At 37.4% G+C, this 27,117-nt stretch overlaps 1 protein-coding gene across 7 annotated transcripts in view; it reads left to right on the top strand.

Annotated features, from left to right (window-relative positions):
* The window catches only part of EFCAB3 (EF-hand calcium binding domain 3), a 249,031-nt gene that overhangs the window by 120,842 nt on the left and 101,072 nt on the right, over positions 1 to 27,117 (top strand). For all 7 annotated transcript variants that reach the window (XM_047708870.1, XM_047708871.1, XM_047708868.1 and 4 more), the window contains 17 exons: positions 371 to 475; positions 1,297 to 1,350; positions 2,687 to 2,791; positions 3,356 to 3,409; positions 4,384 to 4,488; positions 10,857 to 10,910; positions 11,570 to 11,674; positions 12,469 to 12,522; positions 13,013 to 13,117; positions 15,968 to 16,018; positions 16,645 to 16,749; positions 17,960 to 18,013; positions 18,788 to 18,892; positions 19,583 to 19,636; positions 20,115 to 20,219; positions 24,766 to 24,819; positions 25,587 to 25,691. In XM_047708870.1, coding sequence (XP_047564826.1) covers positions 371 to 475; positions 1,297 to 1,350; positions 2,687 to 2,791; positions 3,356 to 3,409; positions 4,384 to 4,488; positions 10,857 to 10,910; positions 11,570 to 11,674; positions 12,469 to 12,522; positions 13,013 to 13,117; positions 15,968 to 16,018; positions 16,645 to 16,749; positions 17,960 to 18,013; positions 18,788 to 18,892; positions 19,583 to 19,636; positions 20,115 to 20,219; positions 24,766 to 24,819; positions 25,587 to 25,691 — 1,374 coding nt within the window. The remainder of the gene's footprint in view (positions 1 to 370; positions 476 to 1,296; positions 1,351 to 2,686; positions 2,792 to 3,355; positions 3,410 to 4,383; positions 4,489 to 10,856; positions 10,911 to 11,569; positions 11,675 to 12,468; positions 12,523 to 13,012; positions 13,118 to 15,967; positions 16,019 to 16,644; positions 16,750 to 17,959; positions 18,014 to 18,787; positions 18,893 to 19,582; positions 19,637 to 20,114; positions 20,220 to 24,765; positions 24,820 to 25,586; positions 25,692 to 27,117) is intronic.

The following is a 27,117-nucleotide window of genomic DNA, read 5'->3' as shown; positions in this document are numbered from 1 at the left end:
CCAATACCCTGTCATTAGAAATTTAAATTATGGTTCTTCCTTCTTCCTTCTATCCCTTCCTTTCTTCCCTCTTTCTTTCTTTCTTTTTCTTTCTTTCTTTATCACAAGTAAGATTATAATGAACACTTCCCTTCCCCTTTTGCATAGCTTTTTCTGCATTCCCAAAAGTGGAATTAGTGGACTAAGAGTTATGAACATTTTAAAGAATCATGATAGTTATTGCCAAATCACTTTCCAATAAGGTAATTCCAGTTAAAACTCTAACCAGCAGCCAGGCCTATTGAGAGTTGAATTAACTTACCAGCACAAAAAATATTTTTCATATTGTGTCTTTATTGTTTTTTTTCTTACATCTCCCTCTCTTTCTAAGGAGGGAAGATTAATGTCAATAACCTGAACACAGTTCTGGGGAACATGGGGATCAAGCTCAAAAATAAGGAGCTTAAAAGTGTGCTACAAAAGCAATCTATGGATGGTGAGCATTGTAAACAATTATTTTGCCTTTTAGGGGAGGGCTTAGAATCTTGGGATCATACATAAGAATTTTTAGAACTAGATTGATTTGATGAATTTAAGATATATTTAAGAATTATGAAGAAGAACTTGGCCTTAAGGTAAAAAGAAATCCTGTATTCATCTGTATTCATCTGAATTCATTTGTATTCATCTGAAATTATCACCCTACTCACAATGATTACTGCTGAGAGGATATTCATAGCTGATGTCATGCCAGAGAATGGTAGAGAGAAACAAACATGGGAACAGTGGGGGAAATGAATGAATGCCTAACCAAGACAGCCTGAAATAATTGAGAGAAAAATATCCATGATAGGAACTAATAGATCATTAATGTTTCTCAAATATCTAATAAGCCCATGTCACCACCATACTGAGACAGACACAGGAGTTGAAACACTTGAGAAAAGCTTATTGTGAATAGATGGAAGATGTGAAGCCCCTGGCTTAGTATTTGAGCTAGATGTAAGGTTCACCAAAAACAAACAAAACAAAACAAATTGACCTTTATTGATGATCTCTTTTGCCATACTTACAAGAAAGTCTCCGAAGATCTGAGAACTGGAGATAATATGTTTGTCATAGTCAGACCCTGTGTTCAAGGGACATGGGCCAAACGCCATTGTCCTTACTAATAAGGAATCAAGCGCTCAAACCAGGGAATATAAATTTAAGGTGAACACAATTATTTAATAGACTATATGGACTTTTCACTTCGCTCCTTGTCACAGCTTTCCTGTCTTGTGTCAATGTCTGACTTTTTTATGTTTTGTATTACAGCTGATGGAAATGTTCCTCTGAAAAAAGTGATGAGTGATGTGACAGCAGTTATAGGCAAGTTAAAAAGTTATCATAAAGGTTAAAATTCTAATTCTTGAATGACATTTTCCCATCTTGTCTTTTCAGTGAACACATAAATCTATAAGCATTTTACTAATTTCCATGACTCCCCTCAACAAAATAACTAGAATATTTCCAGTATCATTACATCAACACATGGTTGCTTCCCTCTCCTTTTACCATGCCTTCCCACTTTTTGAGGTAACACTATCCTGAATTTTATATTGCCTCTTCTTCTTTTTAAAAAAATCATAATTTTATTACCTATATAATAACATGGTCTTTAATTTTGCTTCATTTGCCTCTATAAAAATGCTTTCATAAATGATGTGCAATGTTCCCTAACCGTAATAATGTAAGGGTTCTATAACTTGTTTTTTTAAAGATAATTGTGAGAAATGTGTAAAGAAAAGCAAAAAATCCCTGTCCAAAAAGTGAGGATAGTGATAACCTCTAGAGAAAGAGTGTGGATAGGGACTGGAAAAGACAATGAGAGACCCCCAGAGTGTTATCAGTGTTCTGTTTCTCACCTAGATGGTGGTTACATGGGTGTTGTTATAAGTGCTTGTGTCTAGTTGTCCAGAGTCGATCTTTGGGTTACCTGGATTAAATTTTTTCCTCATTTCTCTGTAGCAAGTCCTATATCCTCTAAAATACCAATAATAATGCTTCTGATCTTTACCACTGAAAAGCTGAAAATCTGTATCAGGGAAAAACAAACTACTGGCCACACACCAAATCTAGTCCCCTGCCTCTTTTTATAAATAAAGTTTTATTGGAACTGCATTATTAATGGCTGCTTTTGTGCTACAATAGCAGAGTTGAGTAGCTGCAACAGAGGCTCTATATCCTGCAAATTCTAAAATATTTACTATCTGTCTCTTTACAGAAAATGTGTGCTAATCCTTGATCTAGATTACCACAATAATATTTGAAGTAAAAATTAGGATATTGGCCAAATAATCTAATAATTTTTGGACAAGCAGAGAGCAATATTAGGTTAACATTTACATTCTAATTTACGAGACAATAATTACTTAAATCCACAGTTTACTGAGAATTATGCTTTCTTAGCTCCAATGCTATAAAAGTGCATCTTTCCCTAGGGTCAACGGAGTAAATCCTAATTCTCTGCCTGCCCTGTACTCCACTGGGCAGGTCTTACTGTACCTTTGTCTTCCATCTGGCAGCCAGGGATGGTGATTTATAAATGTGGACAATTTTATTTCATTTTTTGAATACTTAGATAATTAGAATACTCTAATACTTAGTAATACTTAGATACTTACATAATAGTGTTAACTATACTTGCCATTTCTCTTTTTTAAAGGAGAAAAAGTTAATGTCAAAGATCTGAAAAATACTTTAGAAGATATTGGCATAGAATTCACACCTCAAGAATACCTGGAACTGGTAAAAAGTCTTCCAGTTGATGGTAAGCGTTTCAAATACTATGAGAGCTTTCAAGGGAAGTTGATCCTTTGTATTTAAGACAACTTTAAAAAAAATAAAAGCTGTATTTATTACATATTCTAATTTTAAAACAACCACAAAAAGAAAGTCTAAGAAATTTTAGCATGGCCTTGTTCTTCCTTTGGGAAGTATAATTTCGTTCTTTCTTTGGGAATCAGCAACTCTATTTTCTTGCCTTTGGGTATAAAATTTTATTGTTGCCTTCAAAACTAAAAGTTAAGCTGAGAGATGTAAAAAAGGGTGGGAGGAGTAGAAAGGAGTAGGAGAAAGAAGGAAAAGCCAAAGAAAGTGAAAGAAAGATGCATTCATATTCCATTAAGGCATTTGCCTCCAGTTGCTGGCTTTGCACTCAGTCAGACACAGCACCCTGAGAGTTTTCTCAGAGTTCTAGATTCACTGGAGGGTAAAAATCAAAGTTATCTCTAAGGCAAATCATTTAAAAGTATCTTTGTGAAATGATACATTTGTTCTCTTTAAATATCTATAATTACTTTATCTGTGATATCAATTGTGCCTTTTCTTACAGATTATGGAAATGTATATAAAAATAGATTGCTAGATGATGTGAAATCTTTCAATCGTAAGTAACATGGTGAAAAGAAAGATAAATAAGGTTCTCCTGCCTCATATTATCATTTGGCTCTTCTCTTGTGGATCTTACCACCTCTCATCTGAACTGATTTTGCTATTTTGAATATAGATGCCATGTTCAAAATTTTTCCTTTTGCTGCTTAGTAAATTTGGTCTTTATCAAATTTAGCTTAAGAGCAGATTTAAATCTGGGTCTACATGGAAGATGTGAGGTAAAAATTGGCAGCTGTTCAGGGCATTTCAGTGACTAGAAGAACTAAACTGAGCATTTATGGCCCCACCTACCAGAAAGAAGTTTTCAATTTGTTGTCTCTACCATTATAATTCACTGGAGATGAATTTGTGCTTTGTAAGATTGTCCTCAAGAGCAAGGAAGAGGTTATAATTCTAATTTCATTTTGTCCACCTTTGTGGACACTTGAGTGTGGAGTCATTGATATTTTTGCGGCTAGCTATGGTGCGTGGGGATTCACAGAAATTTCCTCCTTCAGGAAAGTCATTACATTCCTCTTGTGTTCCTGATGCTTTCTTTTTTTTTTTCTTTTCAATTTTTTATTTAAAGTCATTGGTTAACATACAGTATAATACTAATGTCAGGTGTAGAATTTAGTAATTCAACATTTGCATACAATACCCAGTGCTCATCAGAACATGTGCCCTCCTTTTTTTTTTTTAATTTCTTTTCAGCATAACAGTATTCTTTGTTTTTTGCACCACACCCAGTGCTCCATGCAATCTGTGCCCTCCCTAATACCCACCACCTGGTTCCCCCAACCTCCCACCCTCTCCTCCCGTCCCTTCAAAACCCTCAGATTGTTTTTCAGAGTCCATAGTCTCTCATGGTTCACCTCCCCTTCCAATTTCCCTCAACTCCCTTCTCCTCTCCATCTCCCCTTGTCCTCCATGCTATTTGTTATGCTCCACAAATAAGTGAGACCATATAATAATTGATTCTTTCTTTAGGTGGGAAGGTTGATGTTAGTAACCTGGCAGAAATTTTAGAAAACATGAAAATCAAGCTCCCAGATGAGAAGATTAAAGATCTGTCACAAAACCTACCAACTGATGGTGAGCATCATAGATATTAGAGACCTTATAAGGGAAATTTAGATTTATAAGCTTATGTCTGAGAATTCCCGAAACTAGATCTGTTTGGATGCTAATACGACTTTTTAACTCTTTTTGACTCTTTAAACATAAAAGAACATTTTAACTCAGTGTATTTTCATTAATCTCAGGGTGCATGGTACATGTGTTAGAGTGAGTTATAAATATTTAATATATTTATTATTGTGATAAATATTTACTTGAAAGAAGTTGAAAGAGGGCTTATTACCCACAGAGAACAGGTTGCTAATTCCAGATTAACTACACGATTTAAATGTCTTTTAAAAGTCTTGTCACCCACAAACCATAAGAGACTCTTAATCTCAGGAAACAAACTGAGAATTGTTGGAGGGGAGGTGCGTGGGAGGGATGAGGTGGCTGGGAGATGGACAATGGGGAGGGTATGTGCTATGGTGAATGCTGTGAATTGTGAAAGACTGATGAATCACAGACCTGTACCCCTGAAACAAAATAATACATTATATGTTTTTTTCTTCCTTTATTTTTTTTTCTTTTCAGTGTAACAGAATTATGTTAATTTAAAAAAAGAAGTTGGGGTGCCTGGGTGGCTCAGTGGTTAAAGCCTCTGCCTTAGGGTCTGGTCATGATCTCAGAGTCCTGGGATCGAGTCCCGCATTCAGGCTCCCTGCTCAGCGGGGAGCCTGCTTCTCTCTCTCCCTCTGCCTGCCTCTGCCTACTTGTGATCTCTATCTCTCTGTCAATTGGATGGATAAAATCTTTAAAAAAAAAAAAAAAAGTTAAGAAGAAAGTCTTGTCACCCAAATACCATATGATTACACTCATATGTGGAATTTAAGGAACAAAACAGGCGGGGAAGAAAGAGAGAGGCAAACCGTAAAACAGACTCTTAACTGTAGAAAACAAAGGGATTTGTTTTCTGAGGGTTGATGGAGGGAAGTGATCAGGCAGATGGGTTAAATGGGGGTAGGTGTTAAGGAGGGCACTTGTGATGAGCACTGGGTGTTGTATGAACATGGTGAATCACTAAATTAGTATTTTACAGTATGTTAACTAGTATTATACAGTATGTTAACTAACTGGAATTTAAATAAAAACTTGAAAAAGATAAAAAAAAAAAAAAGTCTTGTCACCCAGCTATACATTCCTGTTGGAGGAGGTAATTAAAAGGGTGTGACTACTGGTTGACCCTTGAGCTGGACTCAGAGGCTTCTTACTTCCTCCCTGGAATATATGATCTGCCCACCATTCTTACAGTGGGAGCCATGTTCAAGGATGCAGTCTTGAGGGAGCAATGTGTTTCAAAGCCATCTGGACAGTACACATGACCGAACCCAGTTAAGGCCTCTATGTGAACTTTTAAGGTTCAGGAGAGTCGATGCAGAGAACTACTCATCCTGCAGCCACCCAGGAGATCCTTTGTATGTAAATTCCCTTGCTTATTAAATCTGCCACCTACCAATCTGGAATGGTCTGCCTCTTTCTTTGGTCTCTCTCTGCCCTCTGTTTATGGGGGCCAGTTTTAGACTTCATCCAGGAAGCTTTCAAGGTTGTGAACTAACAGTTCCTCTATTCCTATATGATATACCAACTTCCCGATCCCTTCTCCCTGTCTTTTTGCACTGGCTTATGTTATTCCCTCCTGGTCTACATTAGGAACTTTTAAACAGCCATGTTTTACATTCTCTTTAAAATAGTCTTCTAGATGTGGTCCATATATACAATGGAATACTATTCAACCATCAGAAACGATGAATACACCATATGCATCAACATGGATGGGACTGGAGGGGATTATGCTAAGTAAAATAAGTCAAGCAGAGAAAGACAATCATCATATGGTTTGACTCATATGTGAAACATAAGGAATAGCATGGAGGACCATAGGGGAGGGAGGGAAAACTGAAGGGGGATAAATCAGAGAGAGAGATGAACCATGATAGACTATGGACTCTGGGAAACAAACCTAGGGTTTCAGAGGGGAGAGGGGTGGAGGGATGAGATAGTCAAGTGGTGGGTGTTGAGGACATGTGTTGTGATGAGCAACTAATGTATCATTGAATACTACATCAAAAACTAATGATATAAAAAAAAATTTTTAACTAATGATGTACTATACAGTGCCAACTGAACATAACAAGAAAAATAAATAAAAATAAAATAAAATAGTCTTCCAGGAGTACCTGGCTGACCCAGTCAGAAGAACATGCAACTCTTGATATCAGGGTTGTGAGTTTGAGTCCCAATTGAGTGTAAAGATTACATAGCATACATACACTTTAAAAATACCCTTCTAGGGGTGCCTCAGTCATTAAGCCAGTTAAGCATCTTGGTTTTGGCTCACGTCATTATCTCAGGATCCTGGGAGGGAGCCCCACATTGGGCTCTGTACTGGGCACAGAGTATGCTTGTCCCTCTCCCTCCCCCTTCTTGCATACTCTCTTTCTCTCTCTCAAGTCAATAAAATCTTTTAAAAAATAGTTTTCTAGGGCGCCTGGGTGGCTCAGTGGGTTAAAGCCTCTGCCTTCGGCTCAGGTCATGATCCCAGGATCCTGGGATCGAGCCCCGAATCGGGCTCTCTGCTCAGCAGGGAGCCTGCTTCCTCCTCTCTCTCTGCCTGCCTCTCTGCCTACTTGTGATCTCTCTCTCTCTCTCTCTCTCTCTGTCAAATAAATAAATAAATAAAATCTTTAAAAAAAATAGTTTTCTAATTTTCTTACTCTAATTACCAAGAAATACACTCCTCATATTCTTTAAAAATCTTTATCCATTCATCTGTTGATGGACATCTAGGTTCTTTCCATAGTTTGGCTATTGTAGACATTGCTGCTATAAACATTCGGGTGCACATGCCCCTTTGGATCACTACATCTGTATCTTTAGGGTAAATACCCAGTAGTGCGATTGCTGGGTCGTAGCATAGCTCTATTTTCAACTTTCTGAGGAACCTCCATGCTGTTTTCCAGAGTGGCTGCACCAGCTTGCATTCCCACCAACACTGTAGGAGGGTTCCTCTTTCTCCGCATCCTCGCCAGCATCTGTTGTTTCCTGACTTGTTAATTTCAGCCATTCTGACTGGTGTGAGGTGGTATTTCATTGTGGTTTTGATTTGTATTTCCCTGATGCCAAGTGATGTTGAGCACTTTTCCATGTGTCTGTTGGCCATCTGGATGTCTTCTTTGCAGAAATGTCTGTTCATGTCCTCTGCTCATTTTTTTTTCCTAAAGATTTTATTTTTATTTATTTGACAGACAGAGATCACAAGTAGGCAGAGAGGCAGGCAGTAGGGGTGGGGTGGGGGGGAGAAGGCTCTCCGCTGAGCAGAGAGCCCGATGCAGGGCTCGATCCCAGGACCCTGGGATCATGACCTGAGCCGAAGGCAGAGGCTTAACCCACTGAGCCACCCAGGCGCCCCTGCCCATTTCTTGATTGGATTATTTGATCTTTGGGTGTTGAGTTTGATATGTTCTTTATAGATTTTGGATACTAGCCCTTTATCTGATAAGTCATTTGTGAATATCTTCTCCCATTCTGTCAGTTGTCTTTTTTTACTCTTATTTTTGAAAGATATTTTCTCTTGGTTTAAAATTATAGGTGGACAGTTATTTTCATTCAGCTCATTGAAGTTATCATTCCACTATCTTCTTCTTTATAACATTGCTGATGAGAAGTCAGCTGTGAATCTACTGGTTTTTGGAGAACAATCTTTCTTTTCTTTTAAAACATTTCTCTTTAATTCTGCAGTTTCACTATAATGTGGAAGAAAGGAATAGATTCCTTTCTGCTTATTCTCCCTGGGATTCTTTGGGACTTCTGAGTCTGAGAATTGGAATTTTTCATCAGATCTGGAAAATTCTCAGCCACTGTCTCTTCCAACATTGTCTCTACCCCATAGGTGCCCCCCCCCCCCGCAGAACTCCAATTAAATGTATAGTAAGCCTTTTCCCTCCATAATCTGTGACACTTAACCCGTCTCCATTATTTTCTATATTTTTCTTCCCGTGGGTCATTCTGGATGATTTTGCCTGACCTGACTTCCAGTACTCTCACTTTTCAGCTGTGTCTTGTCTGCTATTGCATCTAGCTATTTACTTCTTCATTTCATTTCTTGTATTCCTGTTTATATTCTTTTTTATATTTTGTTGGGTATTCTTTTGTTTTTTATCCTCAATTTCCAGAAATTTGACTTAGTTTTCTTTCAAATCTAGTAGTTCATGTATTTTCATTTTCTGCAGATATTTTCAAGTTTACATAATTACTTATAATCTTGGTCTCATAATTCCAGTTAACAGATTGTGGCTTTTTTTTTTCTCACTATTGTTTCTTCTGATTCTCACTTATGGTGTCCTTATTTCCCAATGTGTTTGGTTATTTACTATATGCTGTTCAGTGTCACTGAAGAATTACTCTGAGAATTCTTTGAGACCTAAAATGAAATGCATTCCTCCAGAAAGTATTGGCTTTACTTCCTATTCACTTCAGTTTACAATCTGTCAGAGACATTTCAATTATGACGTTTTATTATTAATCCCTCATAAGCTTTCATGTTATAATTCCCTTTCCTCAGCCCTGCTAAATTAGTTAACACTACCTTGCTTGCTTTCTAATTTCTAAATATTTGTGAAGTTTCTTGTTCACTGGTATCTTCTCCTATATTGTTAGGGTTTTTTGTGAGTGATTACATTTTTTAAAGATTTTACTTATTTATTTAACAGACATCACAAGTTGTTGGGGGGGAAGCAGGCTCCCTGCTGAGCAGAGAGCCTGATGCCGGGCTCCATCCCAGGACCCTGAGATCATGACCTGAGCTGAAGGCAGAGGCTTAACCCTCTAAGCCACCCAGGTGCCCCTACATTTTTATTCCTTTCCTATCCTTTTATTGAGGTTTCCAAGAAGAAAAAGAAATAAATACTTGTGGATGGAAAAAAAAAAGTTTTAAAATACTACCCTATCCAACAAATTGATCAAACTATTTATTTTCTGAGAGATGAAATTAAATAACTGAATTCCAGACTGAGATCTCCAGTTAAAAATTTGAGAAGCTATTGGATTTAATCCTCAGGCTAAAGGATATTATGTACATATGGAGCTAAGATAAGTGTTTATTAAACCCAGGTGAAATAAATAGTATTCTGCTTCCCTTAATGTTTCCCATTATCATCATATACATGATTATCCATTATACCTTTGCTATTGATCCTGTGAAATCAGCACAAATTTTCCTTGCTATCTTAGAATAAAAAATAAAAGAGAGATTTCTGAAAATGTGTCCCGATGGAGAAGCTGAAAGAAAGATCAAGTGTCTTCCTATCTAGGCTTAGTGGAATAAGTAGTAAATGAAGACTCTGTGCAGACAAGAGCCATGTCTGTGTTGCTCACTGCTGTATCTACCAGTGTCTTGCACATGTATGCAGATATTTGATACTCTATAAATATTTGTTGAATGAATGAGAAATTGAATTAATTTAGTAATATGTTTAGCCACTATTCAAGGCTTTCAATGAGGACTTTCAGTTAGGGTAATCAGTAGGTGTTAACTGATAGTTCACTGGAAGTTTTAAGTAAAATGACCTTGTGCTGTCCATGTAGCACAAGCTCCCAAGGGGCAAATCTGTTAACTCAGTGTATGGAGAGGACATACTGGAAACTACCCAAAGGAAGAATGGGATCCCATAGTAATAAATAGTGTATTTTTTGGTAAGAAAATGCTAATAATATGCATAATTTCTAAGTTTGGGGTATTGCCCTATAATATACTACATCTGCAATCCTGGAAAAATATCCTGATATAAAAGCTTAATTCTGTTATTCGAACATGTTCCATTTCACTGTTTAATTTTAAAGCATTTAATATTACTATGTGCAAAGCATTATGCTACTTATTGGGCTAGAATGTCTAGGTAAATTACAGAATACATGTATTCTTTTCATTTAAAGGCACTCACAATCTTTGAGTATGTAATGAACTTATCTATAAAAAATGCAAAAAACTAAGCTAATTTGGCAGTGTCAGTACTGGAGAGTGTTAAACAGAGAAATAGCTAGGCTTAAAGTGCCAAATGGAAGTTTTGCTCTTGTTCTGGGGATCTGGTGTAGTAGGTGGTAGAAAGTGAAGAGAACAAGCCTGAGGAGGGAGATGTTCCATGGTGTGGAGTGGTTGAGATATTAAAAGAAAGCAGAGAATAAATAATGAAATTAACAGTAAACATTTTTAGACAGTAGTTTTGTTTCATGCTTATCTGCATATGTGTCTTCAACAATAAATTATAAAAAATTAATTCTCTTGCTCTGTTTAACAGTTTTTCTCAGTCAGTACACAATTGTATCTGTTCGAATGTTTTATTTTTTAGCTTTTGGGATGGCTGATCTGCATAAACTGCTAGAAGAAATAAAGACATTCACAGGTGAGCAAGATGTTTTGTGAAAAGATGTAAAACTAAAATGCAAATACCTCACATTCACCTACACATCTAAGGTTGTATTTTCTTATTCTGTCATTGACCTTTAACTTCTACTTTTTTAATGATTAAAGTTGATTCTAATGACATGAAGATTACATTGGATTATTTATGTTTTGGCAAAAATGCTGTGGTGCTCTTTCTTTATAACAAGTTACTGTATGCTCTGAAACTTCATTTTTATTTTGTGACTTGTTCCAATGGGCAACACACCTGTTCGTTCACTTAAAATATTTAACTAACATCTACTGTAACCCAGTAAATTTTAAGGTGAAACTTTGACAGGGATACAAATAATGTGGGCAGTGAGGATAATCTACCTCACAAGTCAGGCAAAGCAAAGAGTAACAGGTTTTAGTGATAATAATAAAATTTAGATTAGGTAGTTGCCTATACACACGTTAGATCACTTCACCTCCTATATATTCCTTTACTATGATCTGGGCTAATTCTTCTGAGGTCATTAAGAGCATTAGAAATAAGTATTTTATTTAGAACACAGAAATAACATCAAATAACTGTAGATAACCCAGTGCAAGCTTAGATACTTCATCATTTGGATTCAGTAGGCAATCCTCATCTGTTACCATTCCTATCTTTTAAAGGAGGAAAAGTTGAACCCAAGGACATACACAAAGCACTGAGAAACATGGGGATAGAGCTCAAAGATAGAGAGCTCTTGGAGCTGTTGAAAACGTTGCCAGTTACAGGTAGGTAGTTTATGTACCACAGTGTATGTGTGGAGTATCTCTGTGCTAGTGTACACTTTGGTGTGAGGGCATCTGAAGAATCTGAAAGGCAAAAAGATCAACCTTTACTTGTAAAAGAAATTATGACTTCAACATTTAGGTAGTTTTGAGTGGCTATGATATCTTCATAATGGGGTCCTGCCATTCGGAGTATCATTACTCTGGGGCACCTGGCTGACTGTTGGTAGAGCAGGTGACTCTTGTAATTTTGAGCCCCACATTGTGTGTAGAGATTACTTAAAAACAAAGACTTTTAAAAAAATAATTACTCTGAGGTTAATAAAGCTTAGGGCAAAGAGAAAAGGCTAAATTAGCAGGTAATAGAGGATGGAAAAGGAGAAATCAGAGTGGGGGAAAAAGGTATCTCTGTTTCTGTGTAGAAGAATCGTCTGTCCACATTAAGAATTTTCTCTTCATCTTATTTTTTCTTACTTAAGAAAATATTTTTATGGGGCGCCTGGGTGGCTCAGTGGGTTAAGCCGCTGCCTTCGGCTTGGGTCGTGATCTCAGGGTCCTGGGATCGAGTCCCGCATCGGGCTCTCTGCTCGGCAGGGAGCCTGCTCCCCTCTCTCTCTCTCTCTGCCTGCCTCTCTGTCTACTTGTGATCTCTCTCTGTCAAATCAATAAATAAAATCTTTAAAAAAAAAAAAAGAAAATATTTTTAAAGTATGTATTTATGAAATTATGCTCTTCCTACTCTTTTTTCACTGTCCATATAACCTTTTCTCTTACCTTAAATGTGTCTTATTTCACAGCTGATGGAGAGATAGAGAAAAATACATTGCTCGATTATATAAAAGCTTTTCCTGGTAAGTGAGAATCTCAATAAGAGGGTAAGTAAAACTAAGATCTACAGACTTTAGTTGAACTTTTAAAACACCTTATCATTATACAACAATTAGATTATTGATTTTATTATCCCATTAGCCTGTAGATCTGCTTAAGATGCAACAACATCCAATGTGATAATTTAGAGTTCTCTGACATGGAAAAAGTTATCATATAAAAAGGTAGCATATGGAAATAATATATAAATACAATTATGATTTTTTTCTAAATACATCTTTCCTGCACACTGTATAAAGGACCCCGGAGATGAGATTGGCAGAATATATTCTATTCCTGGCTTCCACAATTAATCTCCATTGTGGGGTGTGTTGAACATGTCCCACATGTAACCCTAAACAGTTTTTTTAAAAATTATCATCCTGTGGCTTTGTTTCATTGGTGTATGAATATAGCCAGCATTTTCCTTGGATATTAGTTCCTATATTTTATCCCTATTCCTTCTTCCCTGAGGTGGAAAGTGTCGCACCTCTAAAATAGGGAGCGTCCTGGAAAACTTGGGTTATGAGCTGGAGGATGAGGAACTTGAGGACCTGCGGAACCGTCTGCCAGCTGATGGTGAGCATGTTGTTGTGCCTTTAGGGAGAGTGAGCTCCTCTAATAAAACTTCCAAAGGTATTCATATGGGAAAAGGTATTAACTCAGATCATTAGTGTTTAAATCAGAAAATAGTGACTCCCCGCTCCAGGACTAAATTCCTAGATGCCAACTAGAAATTGACACATCCAAGAAGCAGGTGGAGAAATGAAACAAAGGAAAGTTAAAGAAGAAATTTTACAACAGTCAGGAGAAAAAAAAATAAAAATAAAAATCCTTTAAATCACCATAAATTTTAACTAGACTAAAAGAAGGAACGTATAATGGCAGAAAAGACCGTAATCACTTCCTCCAAAGCTCTACTTGTCTTGAAGATTATCTTCAGGTGGGAGATAGCTTTCCTTGGCCGTGCTTATTTCTGGGACTTCCTCCAACCCCTGCTCCACACTTCTTGCTCCCTCTTCTGGCAGAATTCTTAAGCTTGTAGTCTTCTCTGGTTCTTAAAACACATCAGGCAGGCTGTTGAAAGAAAACCTCTCTTTTGTTTTCCAAAAGGTGGAGCTACAACTCAAGTTTTTGGTTTCTCCCTTGCCCACAGACCGTGGAATGTTTTCTGAGGGTACTCCCGGTTTACTCTCACCACCACATTTGTGAGCAGGCGCAGGCAGCTGCTGCAGAGTTGGGGGGAAGTAGGGATTTGGTGGGTTTGGGAAGTGCCCATAGGCCAAGTGTGGAGATCTTCAAGTAAGGTTCTTCCAGCAATTCATGGACAAGCTTCCCTACTGAGTCCTGAAGGCAGTCAACAGAAACCACATTTGTTTAATGCTCTTTAATATTATCTGCCCGTTCCTGATCTCATCCTTTTCGCCACAGAGGCCCCACCTCAACACTTTGGGTGCTGCAGGAGAAAAACTGGCTTCCCTAGCAGCATTACACACAACTGGAGTAGCTAGGAAATCACTCCCAGATTTCTCTCTCCTCCTCCCCCATCCTGGGGAGAGATTGCCACCAGCTAGTAGTGCAGCTCTGCAGTGTGTTGCCTTGGGGGTGGGGCAGCCCTAGCAGGATTCCTCTCACCCACTCCAGTGCATCCAAACTCATATTGTTTTGCTCCAGTAGAGTACTGGAATCTCCCCTCAGGAAAGCTGGACCTCCACAAAGCCTCCCCATTGTGGGTGTCTGCCCAAGTCATCACTCTCCTGGATTTCCCAACCACACCTGAGAGAGGCTGGGGCTGGTTCTTAACCCATACCATGGTCTGTCTCCTTGTTACTCAATACCCATGTGGGTAAATTTCTACTGGGTTCCTTGGCAAATGGTGCTGGATCCCACAATCCCAACAGAGATACTTTTGTTCATGGACGGATGCTGAATTTAGTTGTTTAAAGGGGGACAAAAAAGAGGGATGTCTTATGCTGCCATGATACTGACATCATTCCTCAATAATTATAAAGTATTAAGTGCTACTGTATGCCACAAACAATATTTGGCACTTGAAATATGTTATCAATAGTCCTCAAAACAACTCTGAAAGGTAGATTATTATCTTAGTTACCCTGATATGGAAATTGAGGGTCAGTACAGAAGCTAATTGACTTGCTCAAATCCACATGGCTGCTCAGTGGCAAAGCAAAGATGCCCTTAAAGAAGCCTATAGAGGTTTATATGACTTGAGAGGTTTGCCCTTTCTACTAAATAATACTGCCTTGTATAAGAGAGGTAGGCAGGGCTTCAAAGACTCTGATATGAATGATACCATCAGGGGGCTGTGTGACTTGGCCCTAGAAATGAAATTTTCAACCAGTAATTACACAAATTAAATGAGGGATTCAGAAAAGATTGGAAATCTGATGGCTGTGGAATTGGAGCATGAAGAATGTGCTAAGTAAAGGCTGCACATGGAAGTAGTAATCTACAATATTTTAGGTAGGTGAACACACTGATATTACAGTATACATTGCTTTTAAATCCTGTGATAGTAAGGTGGCCAGACATCATGGTACTCCTGGATTCTAAAGTAGAACAAGCCAAATGGAAAGCAGGTCCACCGATACTTTTAAAACTTCCTAGCACTGCTGGTATTTACCCAAAGAATACAAAAATACTCATTTGTAGGGATATATGCACCACGATATTTATTGCAGCACTATCAACAATAGCCAAATTATGAAAAGAACCCAAATGTCCATGGACTGATGAAAGGATAAAGAAGATGGGATGTGTATATATATACAATGGAATATTACTCAGCCCTAAAGAAAGAATGAAATGTTGCCATTTGCAGCAACATAGATGGAGCTAGAGAAAATTTTGCTAAATGAAATAAGTCAGAGAAAAACAAATACAATATGATTTCACTCGTGTGCAATTAAAGATATAAAACAAACAACCATGGGGGAAGAAAAGAGAGAGGAAAACCAAGAAACAGACTCTTGTGCTCGCTTTGGCAGCACATATACCAAGAAACAGATTCTTAACTATAGAGAACCGATGGTTACCAGAAGGGAGATCATTGGGGGGATGGATTAAGTAGCTGATGGGGTTCCAGGAGGGCACTTGTGATGAGCACTGGATAATGTATGGAAATGTTGAATCAACAAATTGTACACCTGAAACTAAAAACAAACAAAAACTTCCTAGCTCTGCTAGTATAGAATTTGGTATTTTATACTACAGTTTCTTCTTCGGTGTTCTATATTTACCATATTTAGAATTTGATCCAACAATTCCATGCTTATCGGGGATACATTTATAGAACAAATTGGTTTAAGTTTCTACACTTCAGTGTTTTGTTTTACAATATATACTGTTTATAATGTTTTCTGGAGCTGAGTCATTATGGCTGGGTCTCATTTGTATGTTATCTTACAGATGAAAAGGTTAAACTGAATACGCTCATGAAAAATGTAGATCCATTCAAAGGTAAGTGAAAACTTAGAGGAAAAAGTCATGATATTCTGATAATTCTCTGTTATGCTTTTAAACATTTTATTCCTATAATACTGACATTCTTCTTCTTCTTGGTATATTAGTGGTATCTTTTATAAAATGATCCACATTACTTTTGGGCTATATGCTTTTTGAGCAAAACTGCTGTATCCAGTGCTCTCTGGAATTTTTTTCAATACTGCATATCACTTTCCATTGTTTGAACAGCCAAAAATCTATGTTGCCACAATAATTGTCATGGTAAAACATTGGTATAAATCTTTTTTCTGATTAACTTATCACATAGGCAAATAAAAATTAATATAGATGCCATCTTTATAGAATTATTTATATAGTTATTTAGATAAGTGGTTCTGGTCTCATACAACTCCCATTTCAGAGTGTCAATTTATCCCACTTTTATAAGAGCATTCAAAATGTATTTTTTCCTCTCTAGAATTATGAGATTTAGTTGTTTTTGATAGTCCCTTAGAGTCTTGACTCAGCACTTTTGTCAACCCTGTTCTCAATTCTGCAATTAAACTTAGATAAAATTCATAATTTAGAATCACTTATCATTCTTAAGTTTTTCATCAGTCATAATTTCCATCTTTTCAAAGGAATCAAGATTCATGTTGATGAAGTAGGTGATTTTTTGAAAAAAATAGGGATAGAACTCACACCTACAGAATGCTGGAATCTGCTAAAAACTCTGCCAATTACTTGTGAGCATTTCTGACACTGCTGTTTGCCTTTAGGATAATGTAGATTGAATGTATATATTGTTGGGGTAGGTGGGGAATCATGAAACTTTTAAGTATATATTTATAGTCAATGTATTTATTGAGCACTTCTTAGGTTGTAGAATTACAGACAAAATCCTTTGCCCTCATGAAGGCAATTGTAGGGGGTGGAGCTGACTCTATTGGCCTTTAGCTTGAGAACTTCATAAAGAAATTGGGATTTTTTAATTAATAAATTTTAGTTTAGGATATTGACTTTGAAATGTCTGACAGTCCTAAAGCATAGAGAGAAAGAAATTGTTGGGGGTGGGAGGGGACCGGAGAGGAAGTCATGTTAAAAAGTCAAATCAGGGGCGCCTGGGTGGCTCAGTGGGTTAAAGCCTCTGCCTTCGGCTCAGGTCATGATCTCAGGGTCCTGGGATCGAGCCCCACATCGGTCTCTCTGCTCAGCAGGGAGCCTGCTTCCTCCTCTCTCTGCCTGCCTCTCTGCCTACTTGTGATCTCTGTCTGTCCAATAAATAAATAAAATCTTTAAAAAAAAAAAAAGTCAAATCAAAGAGATGCAAAGTTTCAAAATGGTGAAATGGATAAATTTAAAACCTTACTCTATTCCTTCCCTTTATTCTTAAAACCAAGGAAGAGAAGGATGTATGGATAAGAAATTAGATAAATTTGGGGGTGCCTGTGTGGCACAGTCACTTAAGCATCTGCTTTCAGCACAGGTCATGATCCCAGGGTCCTAGGATTGAGCCCCCAGATCAGGCTCCTTGCTTAGCGGAGCTCCCTCTCCCTCTGTCTGCCTCTCCCCCTGCTTGTGTGCTCACTCTCTCTCTCACTATCTCCATCGAAAGAATAAATAAAATCTTAAAAAAAAAAAAAAAATTAGATCAATTTATAAGGCCAATCAAGTGACATTATTGTCCTTATGAAATAGTTTGGGGGCACCTGGGTGGCTCGGTTAAGTGTCCGACTCTTGGCAGCTAGGGTCATGATCGTGGGGTCCTGGAATAGAGCCCAGTGTGGGAACTCTGTTTCTCCTCTCTCTCCCTCTTCCCCTACTTCCACTCATGCACTCACTCTCTCTCTATTTCTAAAATAAATAAATAAATCTTAAAAAAAAAAATAGTCTGTACTCTCATTCTGAATTGCTGTGTCACTTTCTCCATGACATCAATTATGACTTCTCTTATAGCTGATGGAAAGGTATATCGCAGTCGGTTGCTAGATGGTTTAAAGACTTTCCGAGGTGAGTGATAAGCATAATAACATAAGAATAAAAATACGATAAAAATAAGAAATCAAGTAAAAATGAGATCTGAAGTTTTGTGTTTCCTTTTGGAAATCCTTTTAATTGCTTAATAATAACAATAGCTAATTTCTCTTGATTATAATGCCAGGCACTGTCCTAAATACTTTACATCTAGCAACTCATTTAATTATCACAAAAGTCCTAAGAGATATGTACTTAACATTAGCACCATTTTACAGGTGGGAGATATTGACTCACTTGCCAAAGGTCACACAGTTTCAACAGTGGAAGAGAATTTGATCCCATATTCCTAACCACTCTGTGATATTTAACAGTTAGGTTATTAACCTTTTTCATTCTCCTTTATGACTTATAACTCAAGTTCAAGTAACCAGTAAATTTGTAGAAATAGTTTACTGTTATAGTGGCAGATTTCAAGCTCAGTAGCCAGAATTATGGCTATTGTTTCTGACATATCCCCCGATTATGAATAAGAAATGAAAAATGAGTAATTGGCCTCACTTATTTTCTTTGCTTTAAATATCTATAATGAATTTTAATAGGGTGTCTTATAACATGTGTAGGGGACATGTTCTTTATTTCACATTCCCAGCCCTGCCCCCTGCCACCTTAGTTTTGTGTCTTCCTTGAACATCTGCATTGCAACTTTGCTTTTCTCCCTCCCATTAGGGTTTGGTTCATAGACTTAAGTAGAATTCTTTTAATTTAGACATAATTTCACATTTTTATTTCACCTCTTTCTTTATTAAGGTGGGAAAATTTTAGAGAATAAAATAGAAACCATTCTGGAAAACTTGAACTATGACCTTGAAAAGAAAGAAATCCAAGATCTATTCAATCATCTGAAAAGGGACAGTGAGTATTTCATTTATCACTTACACTTCCTATCAGAAAAATCTTTGAAATCTTCTCAGGAAATCTGAGTACTCTTATTGAATTTCACTTAGAAAGTTAGAAGTACTTATAGAGTTATAATCCTTGAAGATGAGAAATATGACTTCTTGTTATTATTCTCAATATTGTCAGAGGACCAATAGGACAAATTTAGCTAGGAAAAACAAAACAGCTCTTCAGAGGAAAACAACAGAAGCTATTGAAATAGATGTCAGAAAAGGTCAGAAATTGACAAAACCAAAATGACTTAGAAAAGGTCTGGAATTGTTTCGTATGTAATGTACAACTAGAGACAATCATATTCTCATTTAACCAATACGAATGTCATGTTGGGTTAAAATAGAGGCTCAGTGATATCTGACTTTAGAGCAATAATATGGCACCAAAGAGATATCTGTTAGGTGAAAAGGAGGATCAAATGGAAAAGAATTAAAGATGTAATTTAGTATTTGTTAAAGATCTAATTTAGTATTTGTTAAAACACCTTCTTTACAATTCTATAATGTGGTTGGATATAAAAGAAAATGTTTAAATCAACAAATTTCCTCTATGTAAGGAATGACAACTTGGAAAATTTCATGGAAAAATTGGACCCTATTCCCAATAGCAATACATATTTTATTAACATATGCTTTATGATTTGTATTTCAGATAATGGAAAGATTGCACTGAACTCCTTTATGGGTACAGCAAATTTATTTTCTGGTGAGTGAGAAGTAATGATGAAAAGATGTAAAATCCAGATCCTTTGTTGTACATACATGCCATATTTTAATTGTATATCCCAGTATTCCAAAACTATACAGAAGCCTTATTTTACTAGTATAGTGATGACACATTTGTTTTTAAGAATATAGATAGATGTTTTATTAGATAAAACAAATTAGATAAGATAGATGGTTTTAGAAGTATCATATTCTTAAGAAGTGTATTTTATTATAGGCTGGTTGGCTTGTCCCTATTTTTTTAGAGCATTAATAAAAACATTCTTTTGACAAGACTTAAAGCAATCATGTTATTTTTTAACCCCTTCTTGTGATGCAATTAGGCAGGCCCATTGTTTCCTTGCTCTTCTGCCGTTGTATCTCTAACGAGTTGAGATAGTGCTGTTTTATTATAATTATCTTAAAGTAGAATTATTATATATGAAAATTCACATATCACACTTCCCATCTTTTTAAAGGTGGTAAAATTAATGCCAGTGACACACAACTTTATCTGGAAAATGTAGGGATTGAATTAACAAAGAGAGAAAGCCAGGAGCTGCTGAGCATATTGCCATTGGATGGTAAGCATTTCCGGCATTGCCGTGGATTTCAGAGAGTATTTAGTTATTGTATAAGATTCTGGAAGCATAACTCTTTAAAGTGCTATTAAAAATTTTAAAAGGAATGACATCAGCAACATGGCATGTAAGTTGTTCCTCCTCTATAATCGCCCTTTTTGATCAATGAATTGGACACCCACACACAAGAGTGTTTTGGAACTAGCACCTTACTCCAAGGGACCCAGGAGGAGCCTCGATCACCAGTGCAACTGTAAGAGACAGGCAACCTCCATACAGAGCTGCAGAACCAACACCTTCAGCAAAATTGCCTGCACCTCTCTCATGCTGTCAGGCAAAGATCTGGTGAGTGCTGACCCAGGCATGAGAACTTGCAGAAGAAGTCCAGCCTTCCAGGAGGGAGACTTCAGCACAGCATCAGAGAAAAAGAAAGACAAATATGAGTTTGGCCACAATGGAGGCAGTTAAGAGAAACTTTCCCGGCACCACTCTCCCCCAAGGGAGTGGTACATGGGCCACAGTGACCTTTCCCACAGGGGAAAGGAAAGCAGTGAGTGAGTGCTTGGCTGCCGCATAGGACCAGCTGAGAAAACCCATTTTTCTCCACCAGCACCCACAGCATTAAGTGGAGAGCTCCCTGACTGGCAAAGAGGCAGAGATGATTTTCACTTGACATTCAAGAGATTGCACTCAGCAGGAAGTCAACCCGTGGGCCTCTGCGAATACTATACCTTGGGATCTCTCTGTAGTTGTCAGGCATCCCCAGTGCTCAGATGCTAAACCCACACCTCCCCCTATTCTGCTGCTAGTTCCTTGTGCAAGGGCCACACGTGCATCCTCCCCAAGAGCTACTGCAGTAAGCACACTCAGAAAACAAGCTACCAGGAGTCCCTAGGGGCGAAAACCATAAACTTAAGCTGTAGCGCCACCTAGTGGAAACAAAAGTTCTCAAGAGCCAAACTAGTGAATTGTAAGAACCAGAAAGAAATCATAAAATCCTAAAGGCATTCTGGTAAGTGTAAGGTAACATCTCCTTGTGGTTCTGATTTGCATTTCCCTGAGATATAACCTTAGAACTGTCAGAATGGATAGAATCAAAAAGACAAGAAATAACAAGTGTTGACAAGGATGTGGTGAAAAGGGAACCTTTGTGCACTATCATTGGGAATGTAAATTGGGGCAGCCATGGTGGAAAACAGTATGAAGGTTCCTCAAAAAATTGAAGGTAGAGGGGCACCTGGGTGGCTCAGTGGGTTAAGCCTCAGCCTTCGGCTCGGGTCATGATCTCAGGGTCCTGGGATCGAGTCCCACATCGGGCTCTCTGCTCTGTAGGGAGCCTGCTTCCTCTGCTCTCTCTCTCTCTGCCTGCCTCTCTGCCCACTTGTGATCTCTCTCTCTGTCAAATAAGTAAAATCTTTAAAAAAATATTGAAGGTAGAAATACCATATGATCTAATAATTCCACCACCAATTCCACCACCAAAGAAACAAAAACACTAGTTTAAAAAGATATGTGCGCCCTTTATTGCAGCATTATTTATATTAGTCAAGATATGGAAACAGCCCAAGATTGATAGATGAATGGATAAAGAAGATGTGGTATATATACACAATGGATTATTTCTCAGCCACAAAAAATGAAATCTTTCCATTTGCAACAACATGGATGGACCTAGAAGGTATTAGGCTAAGCAAAATAAGTCAGACAGAGAAAGGCAAATACCATTTGATTTCACTCATATGTGAATTTTTAAATAAAAAATGATTAAACAAACAAAAAGCAGGATCAAGGGTTGATGGGGGGGGTTGGGAGAGGGGGGGTGGGGTTATGGACATTGGGGAGGGTATGTGCTATGGTGAGTGCTGTGAAGTGTGTAAACCTGGCTATTCACAGACCTGTACCCCTGGGGATAAAAATATATGTTTATAAAAAATAAAATTAAAAAAAAAGTCAAAGTACAGATAAACAGGACTTAATTGCTGCTATGGGGGAAATTGTGTGACTAAATAAGGTAATTAAATGTATCCATTCTATACGGGGGGGGGGAGGAAGGAGTTTCAGGAGAGAGAAATCAACATTAAGCATGATGTTACAATATAAATCTTAAAGAGTCAGAAGCATTACTCTGAGAAAAATAAAAACTAAACATGCCAACCTTTTATTAACTAAGTCATTGAGTAAACTAGTAATATGGTAAAGCTGGTTCAAATATTGAGGGACTGAGATACATATAAGTACATCAAAATGGAACAGGATAGGCAATCTAGTCTGTGATATTGTAATAGCTTTGTATGGTGACAGATGGTTGCTACACTTGGTGAGCGTTGCATAATGTTCAGAGAAGTTGAATCACTAGGTTGTGCATCTGAAACTAATGTAACATTGTGTACTCCTCAAAAAATAATTGCACACAAATATTTTTAAATAAAGAAATTTACAGTTAAAAAAAAAGCAGGATCAGATGTATACATTCAGAGAACAAACTGATGGTTGCCAGAGAGGGGAAGGTGGGAGATAAGCAAAATGGGTGAAGGGAAGTACAATAACTGGAGATACAGGCATCCAGTTATGAAATGAATAAGTCACAGATACAGCATAGGTAATATAGTCAATGATATTATAATAGCATTGCAGGGTGACAAATGGTAGCCACCTTTCTGTTGAAGAATGTTCCTTCTATCCCTACTTTTTTTTATGGTTTTTATCAAGAAAGGATCTGTATTTTGTCAAATGTTTTTTCTGCATCTTTTGAGAGGATCATAGGGTTCTTATCCTTTCTTTTGTTAATGTGGTGTATCAATGTTGATTCATTTGTGGATGTTGAACCATCCCTGCAGCCCAGGAATAAATCCCATTTGGACATGATGAATAATCCTTTTAATGTACTGTTGATCTGATTAGCTAGTATCTTGTTGAGAATTTTTGCATTCATCTTCATCAGGGATATTGGTCTGTAATTCTCCTTTTTAGTGGGGTCATTGGTTTGGGGATCAAGGTAATTAATGCTGGCCTTGTGGAATGAGTTTGGAAGTTTGCAGAAGAATGAAACTTGCTTACACCACAGACAAAAATAAGCTCAAAATGGACAAAAGACCTAAATGTGAGACAGGAATCCATCAAAATCCTTGAGGAGAGCACAGGCAACAATCTTTCACCTCAGCTGCAGCAACTTCCTACAAGACATGTCTCCAGAGGCTAGGGCAACAAAAGCAGAAATGAACTATTAGGACTTCATCAGGATTAAAAGTTTCTACACAGCAAAGGAAACAATCAACAAAACTAAAAGCCAACCTATGTCACGGGAGAAGATACTTTCAATTGATGTATCAGTAAAGGACTGCTATCCAAAAATCTACGACGAACTTATAAAACTCGACACCCAAAAACCAAAAAATCCAGTTAAGAAACTGGCAAAAAACATGACCACACATTTCTCCAAAGAAGACATACAAATGGCTAACACAGGAAAAAATGCTCCAATCACTCAGCATCATGGAAATACAAATCAAAACCATAATGAGATACCACTTCACCCCGGTCAGAATGGCTAAAATGAACAAGTGATGACAGATGTTGGTGAGGCTGTGGAGAAAGGGGAACTGTCTTACACTGTTGGTGAGAATGCAAACTGTAGCTGCCACTCTTAACACAAGTGTCAAGATTCCTTAAAAAGTTAAAAATAGAGCTACTACGATGAAGCAATTGCACTACTAGGTGTTTATTCAAAGGATACAAACAGTGATTTGAAGGGGCACATGCACCCCAGCGTTTATCGCAGAAATGCTGTGGAATCGTGGTTACCACAGGCTGGGAAGCATAATAGAAGAATGGAGAGATGTTACTTAAGGATACATACTTACTAGTGGATAAATGAGTCCTAAAGATGTGGTACACAATAAGGTGATTATAGATAGCAAAACTGTATTGTAAACATTAAAATTGCTAAGTAGCCAGATCTTAATTGTTCCCAACACGAAAAGAAATAATAATTATTTGACATGATCGAGGTATTAACTAATGATACAGTGGCAATCATATTACAATATAAATGTTTCAAATCAATACACCTTAAACTTCACTATCTTTGTGTCAATCATAACTCGATGTTTAAAAATTAAAAGAAAAATAAATGTAGAAAGAGCCTTCTGGCATAAAATATTTTGTCCTTACCATTTAAATCTTAATTTGGCAAATAATGTTGTCTTTGGGTATTGCTGCTGTGGGTAAACATTTTTAAATGTTGGAACCAGCATCTATAACAAGTCTAAAGCCAAAGATAGGGAAAAGGTGATAAAACAGTTGTAGAAGGGAAAGAAGGGATATTTTAGAAAAAAAAGAAGAGAAGAAATCTGTTTCAATGTTAATTTCAAAGTTGCACCAATAATACATCAGATGCCAGAGAATGAATAGTTACCTTGAGAATCTTCGTCATTTCTTTGCTTCCTTCTTTGGAGTATAACTAATAATAACTTATAAAATCTAAAAATAAGTATTACTATCTTTCTCAATTTCCACTTCTTGGTAAACTAAATTGATCCTTATGTTACAGATAATAAAAAGGTGTATAAGAATAGATTGATGGATGGAGTGAAGACCTACAAAGGTGAGTGAGAAGCATGCTGGGGAAGAGAAAACATCTTCGAGCTTATGCATTTACTTTTCTAAAATCTCTCTTATTTCTCAATGATTAGACTGCTAATTCTGTTATTCTTTGTTTTTTAATGAGCTGGTATTCTTTTTTTTTTTATTTTTTTTTCAGCATAACAGTATTCATTATTTTTGCACCACACCCAGTGCTCCATGCAATCCGTGCCCTCTACAATACCCACCACCTGGTGCCCCCAACCTCCCATCCCCCACCCCTTCAAAATTCTCAGATCGTTTTTCAGAGTCCATAGTCTCTCATGGTTCACCTCCCCTTCCAATTTCCCTCAACTCCCTTCTCCTCTCCATCTCCCCTTGTCCTCCATGCTATTTGTTATGATGAGCTGGTATTCTTAATTGTATACAATCACATTTGGGAAAATGGCCTATGTATTTTGTCATTGTTGCAAACTTGAAGTCTTACTTAATGGTAAGAAATTTGTGTATTGGTTGTCTCTTTGCTATAATTCACCTGTCTTGCCTGTTCTTCTCTTTCTTCTGGGCAAACCCACCCTAGAAATTTCTGTAGTAGTATTTTCTGGGAAATTGAGAGGGAGAATTTTTCTACTGTTAATCCCGAACCAATTCTTTTGATCATTCCAAGACCTTTATGGTGACATTGCTTTTTACTTCCTGTTGGTGTTGGTCAGTTTGTACGACCAAACATTTTTTCCCTCTCTGGCATAAATACAAATTTATTTTATTCTTATCTCTTTCTTTTTTAAGGAGGAAAGGTTAATATCAATAAACTAGACGATGTTCTTGAAAACATGGGATTCTCACTTGAGGAGGAAGAAATTGAGGAACTGTTCACTCACCTGCCAATTGATGGTGAGCATTTCAAGTACACAGTGCCCTATAAGGAATTTTTTCTTTTTCTGTGGAAACCTCTCAAACGCACTTGTTAATTTCATGGAAAAACCAGAAGTTTATAGAGATCCAATCCTAAAGAATGGAGATATACTGTCTCAATATTAATCTTAGATAAAATACCAATAATTGCTCATGTTGCTGCTTGCAGAGTTCCTATGCCAGAGAATACAAAAACGAAATGACAGTCAGTGTTGGGATCAAATAAACATTAAAAAATAAGGGAGGTTGGGGGAACCAGGTGGTGGGTATTAGAGAGGGCACGGACTGCATGGAACACTGGGTGTGGTACAAAAACAATGAATACTGTTATGCTGAAAATAAATTTAAAAAAATTAAAAATTACACTGAGGGGTAGGAGAGAAAATTATATTTTTTGAGGGGTGGGAGAGAAAATTATAAAGGATTTCAGAGAGCAACAAAAAGAAATTGGAGGGAGGGAAGAGTGCTAGAAACTGTTTGGGGTTTTTTTGTTTTTGTTTTTTTAAAGATTTTATTTATTTATTTATTTGACAGAGATCACAAGTAGTCAGAGAGAGGGTGGGGGGAAGCAGGCTCCCCACTGAGCAGAGAACCCAATGTAGTGCTTGATCCCAGGACCGCAGGATCATGACCCGAGCTGAAGGCAGAGGCTTTAACCCACTGAGCCACCCAGGCGCCCTGCAAGTGCTGGAAACTGTTAAACATTGCTTGTACTGTTGCAAAATATATACAATATATATCTAACAGTTACATTAAATAAATTTATAGGTATTAAACTTTAAATTACACAGAAATTACCCACCCCCTCCAGACTATGTTCAAATAGGTCTTAGGTGGAGCCCATGAATCTTAATTTTAAATAAGCAACCCCCACTACAGTTAATTTTTTGAAATAGCTAACCTTTGGAGCACCTGGTTGGCTCATCAGTTAAGCATCTGCCTCCAGCTCAGGTCATGATCCCAGGGTCCTGAAACTGAACCCCACACTGGGCTCACTGCTCAGCAGAGAGCCTGCTTCTCCCTCTCCCTCTCCCTCTCCCTCTGCCCACCCCCACCCACTTGTGCTCTCTTTCTCTCTCTCACAAAAATAAATAAAACCTTATTTTAAAAAAAAAGAAATTGGGGTGCCTGGGTGACTCAGTGGGTTAAAGCCTCTGCTTTCGGCTCAGGTCATGATCCCAGGGTCCTGGGATGGAGCCCTACATCAGGTTCTCTGCTCAGCAGGGAGCCTGCTTCCCCCGCCCTCTCTCTACTTGTGATCTTTGTCAAATAAATAAAATCTAAAAAAAAAAAAATAGCTAGCCTTTATCATATAAAGAAAAACATATATTAGTAAATTTATGTGGCATTAGTACTTTTTTAAGATTTTATTTGAAAGAGAACAAGCAAGAGAGAGAAACACGAA

This window comes from Lutra lutra, chromosome 16 (assembly GCF_902655055.1).
Source record: "Lutra lutra chromosome 16, mLutLut1.2, whole genome shotgun sequence".
Taxonomy (NCBI): domain Eukaryota; kingdom Metazoa; phylum Chordata; class Mammalia; order Carnivora; family Mustelidae; genus Lutra; species Lutra lutra.
The sequence above is the reverse complement of the archived record's forward strand: the minus strand, read 5'-3'. Positions and strand labels throughout refer to the sequence as shown.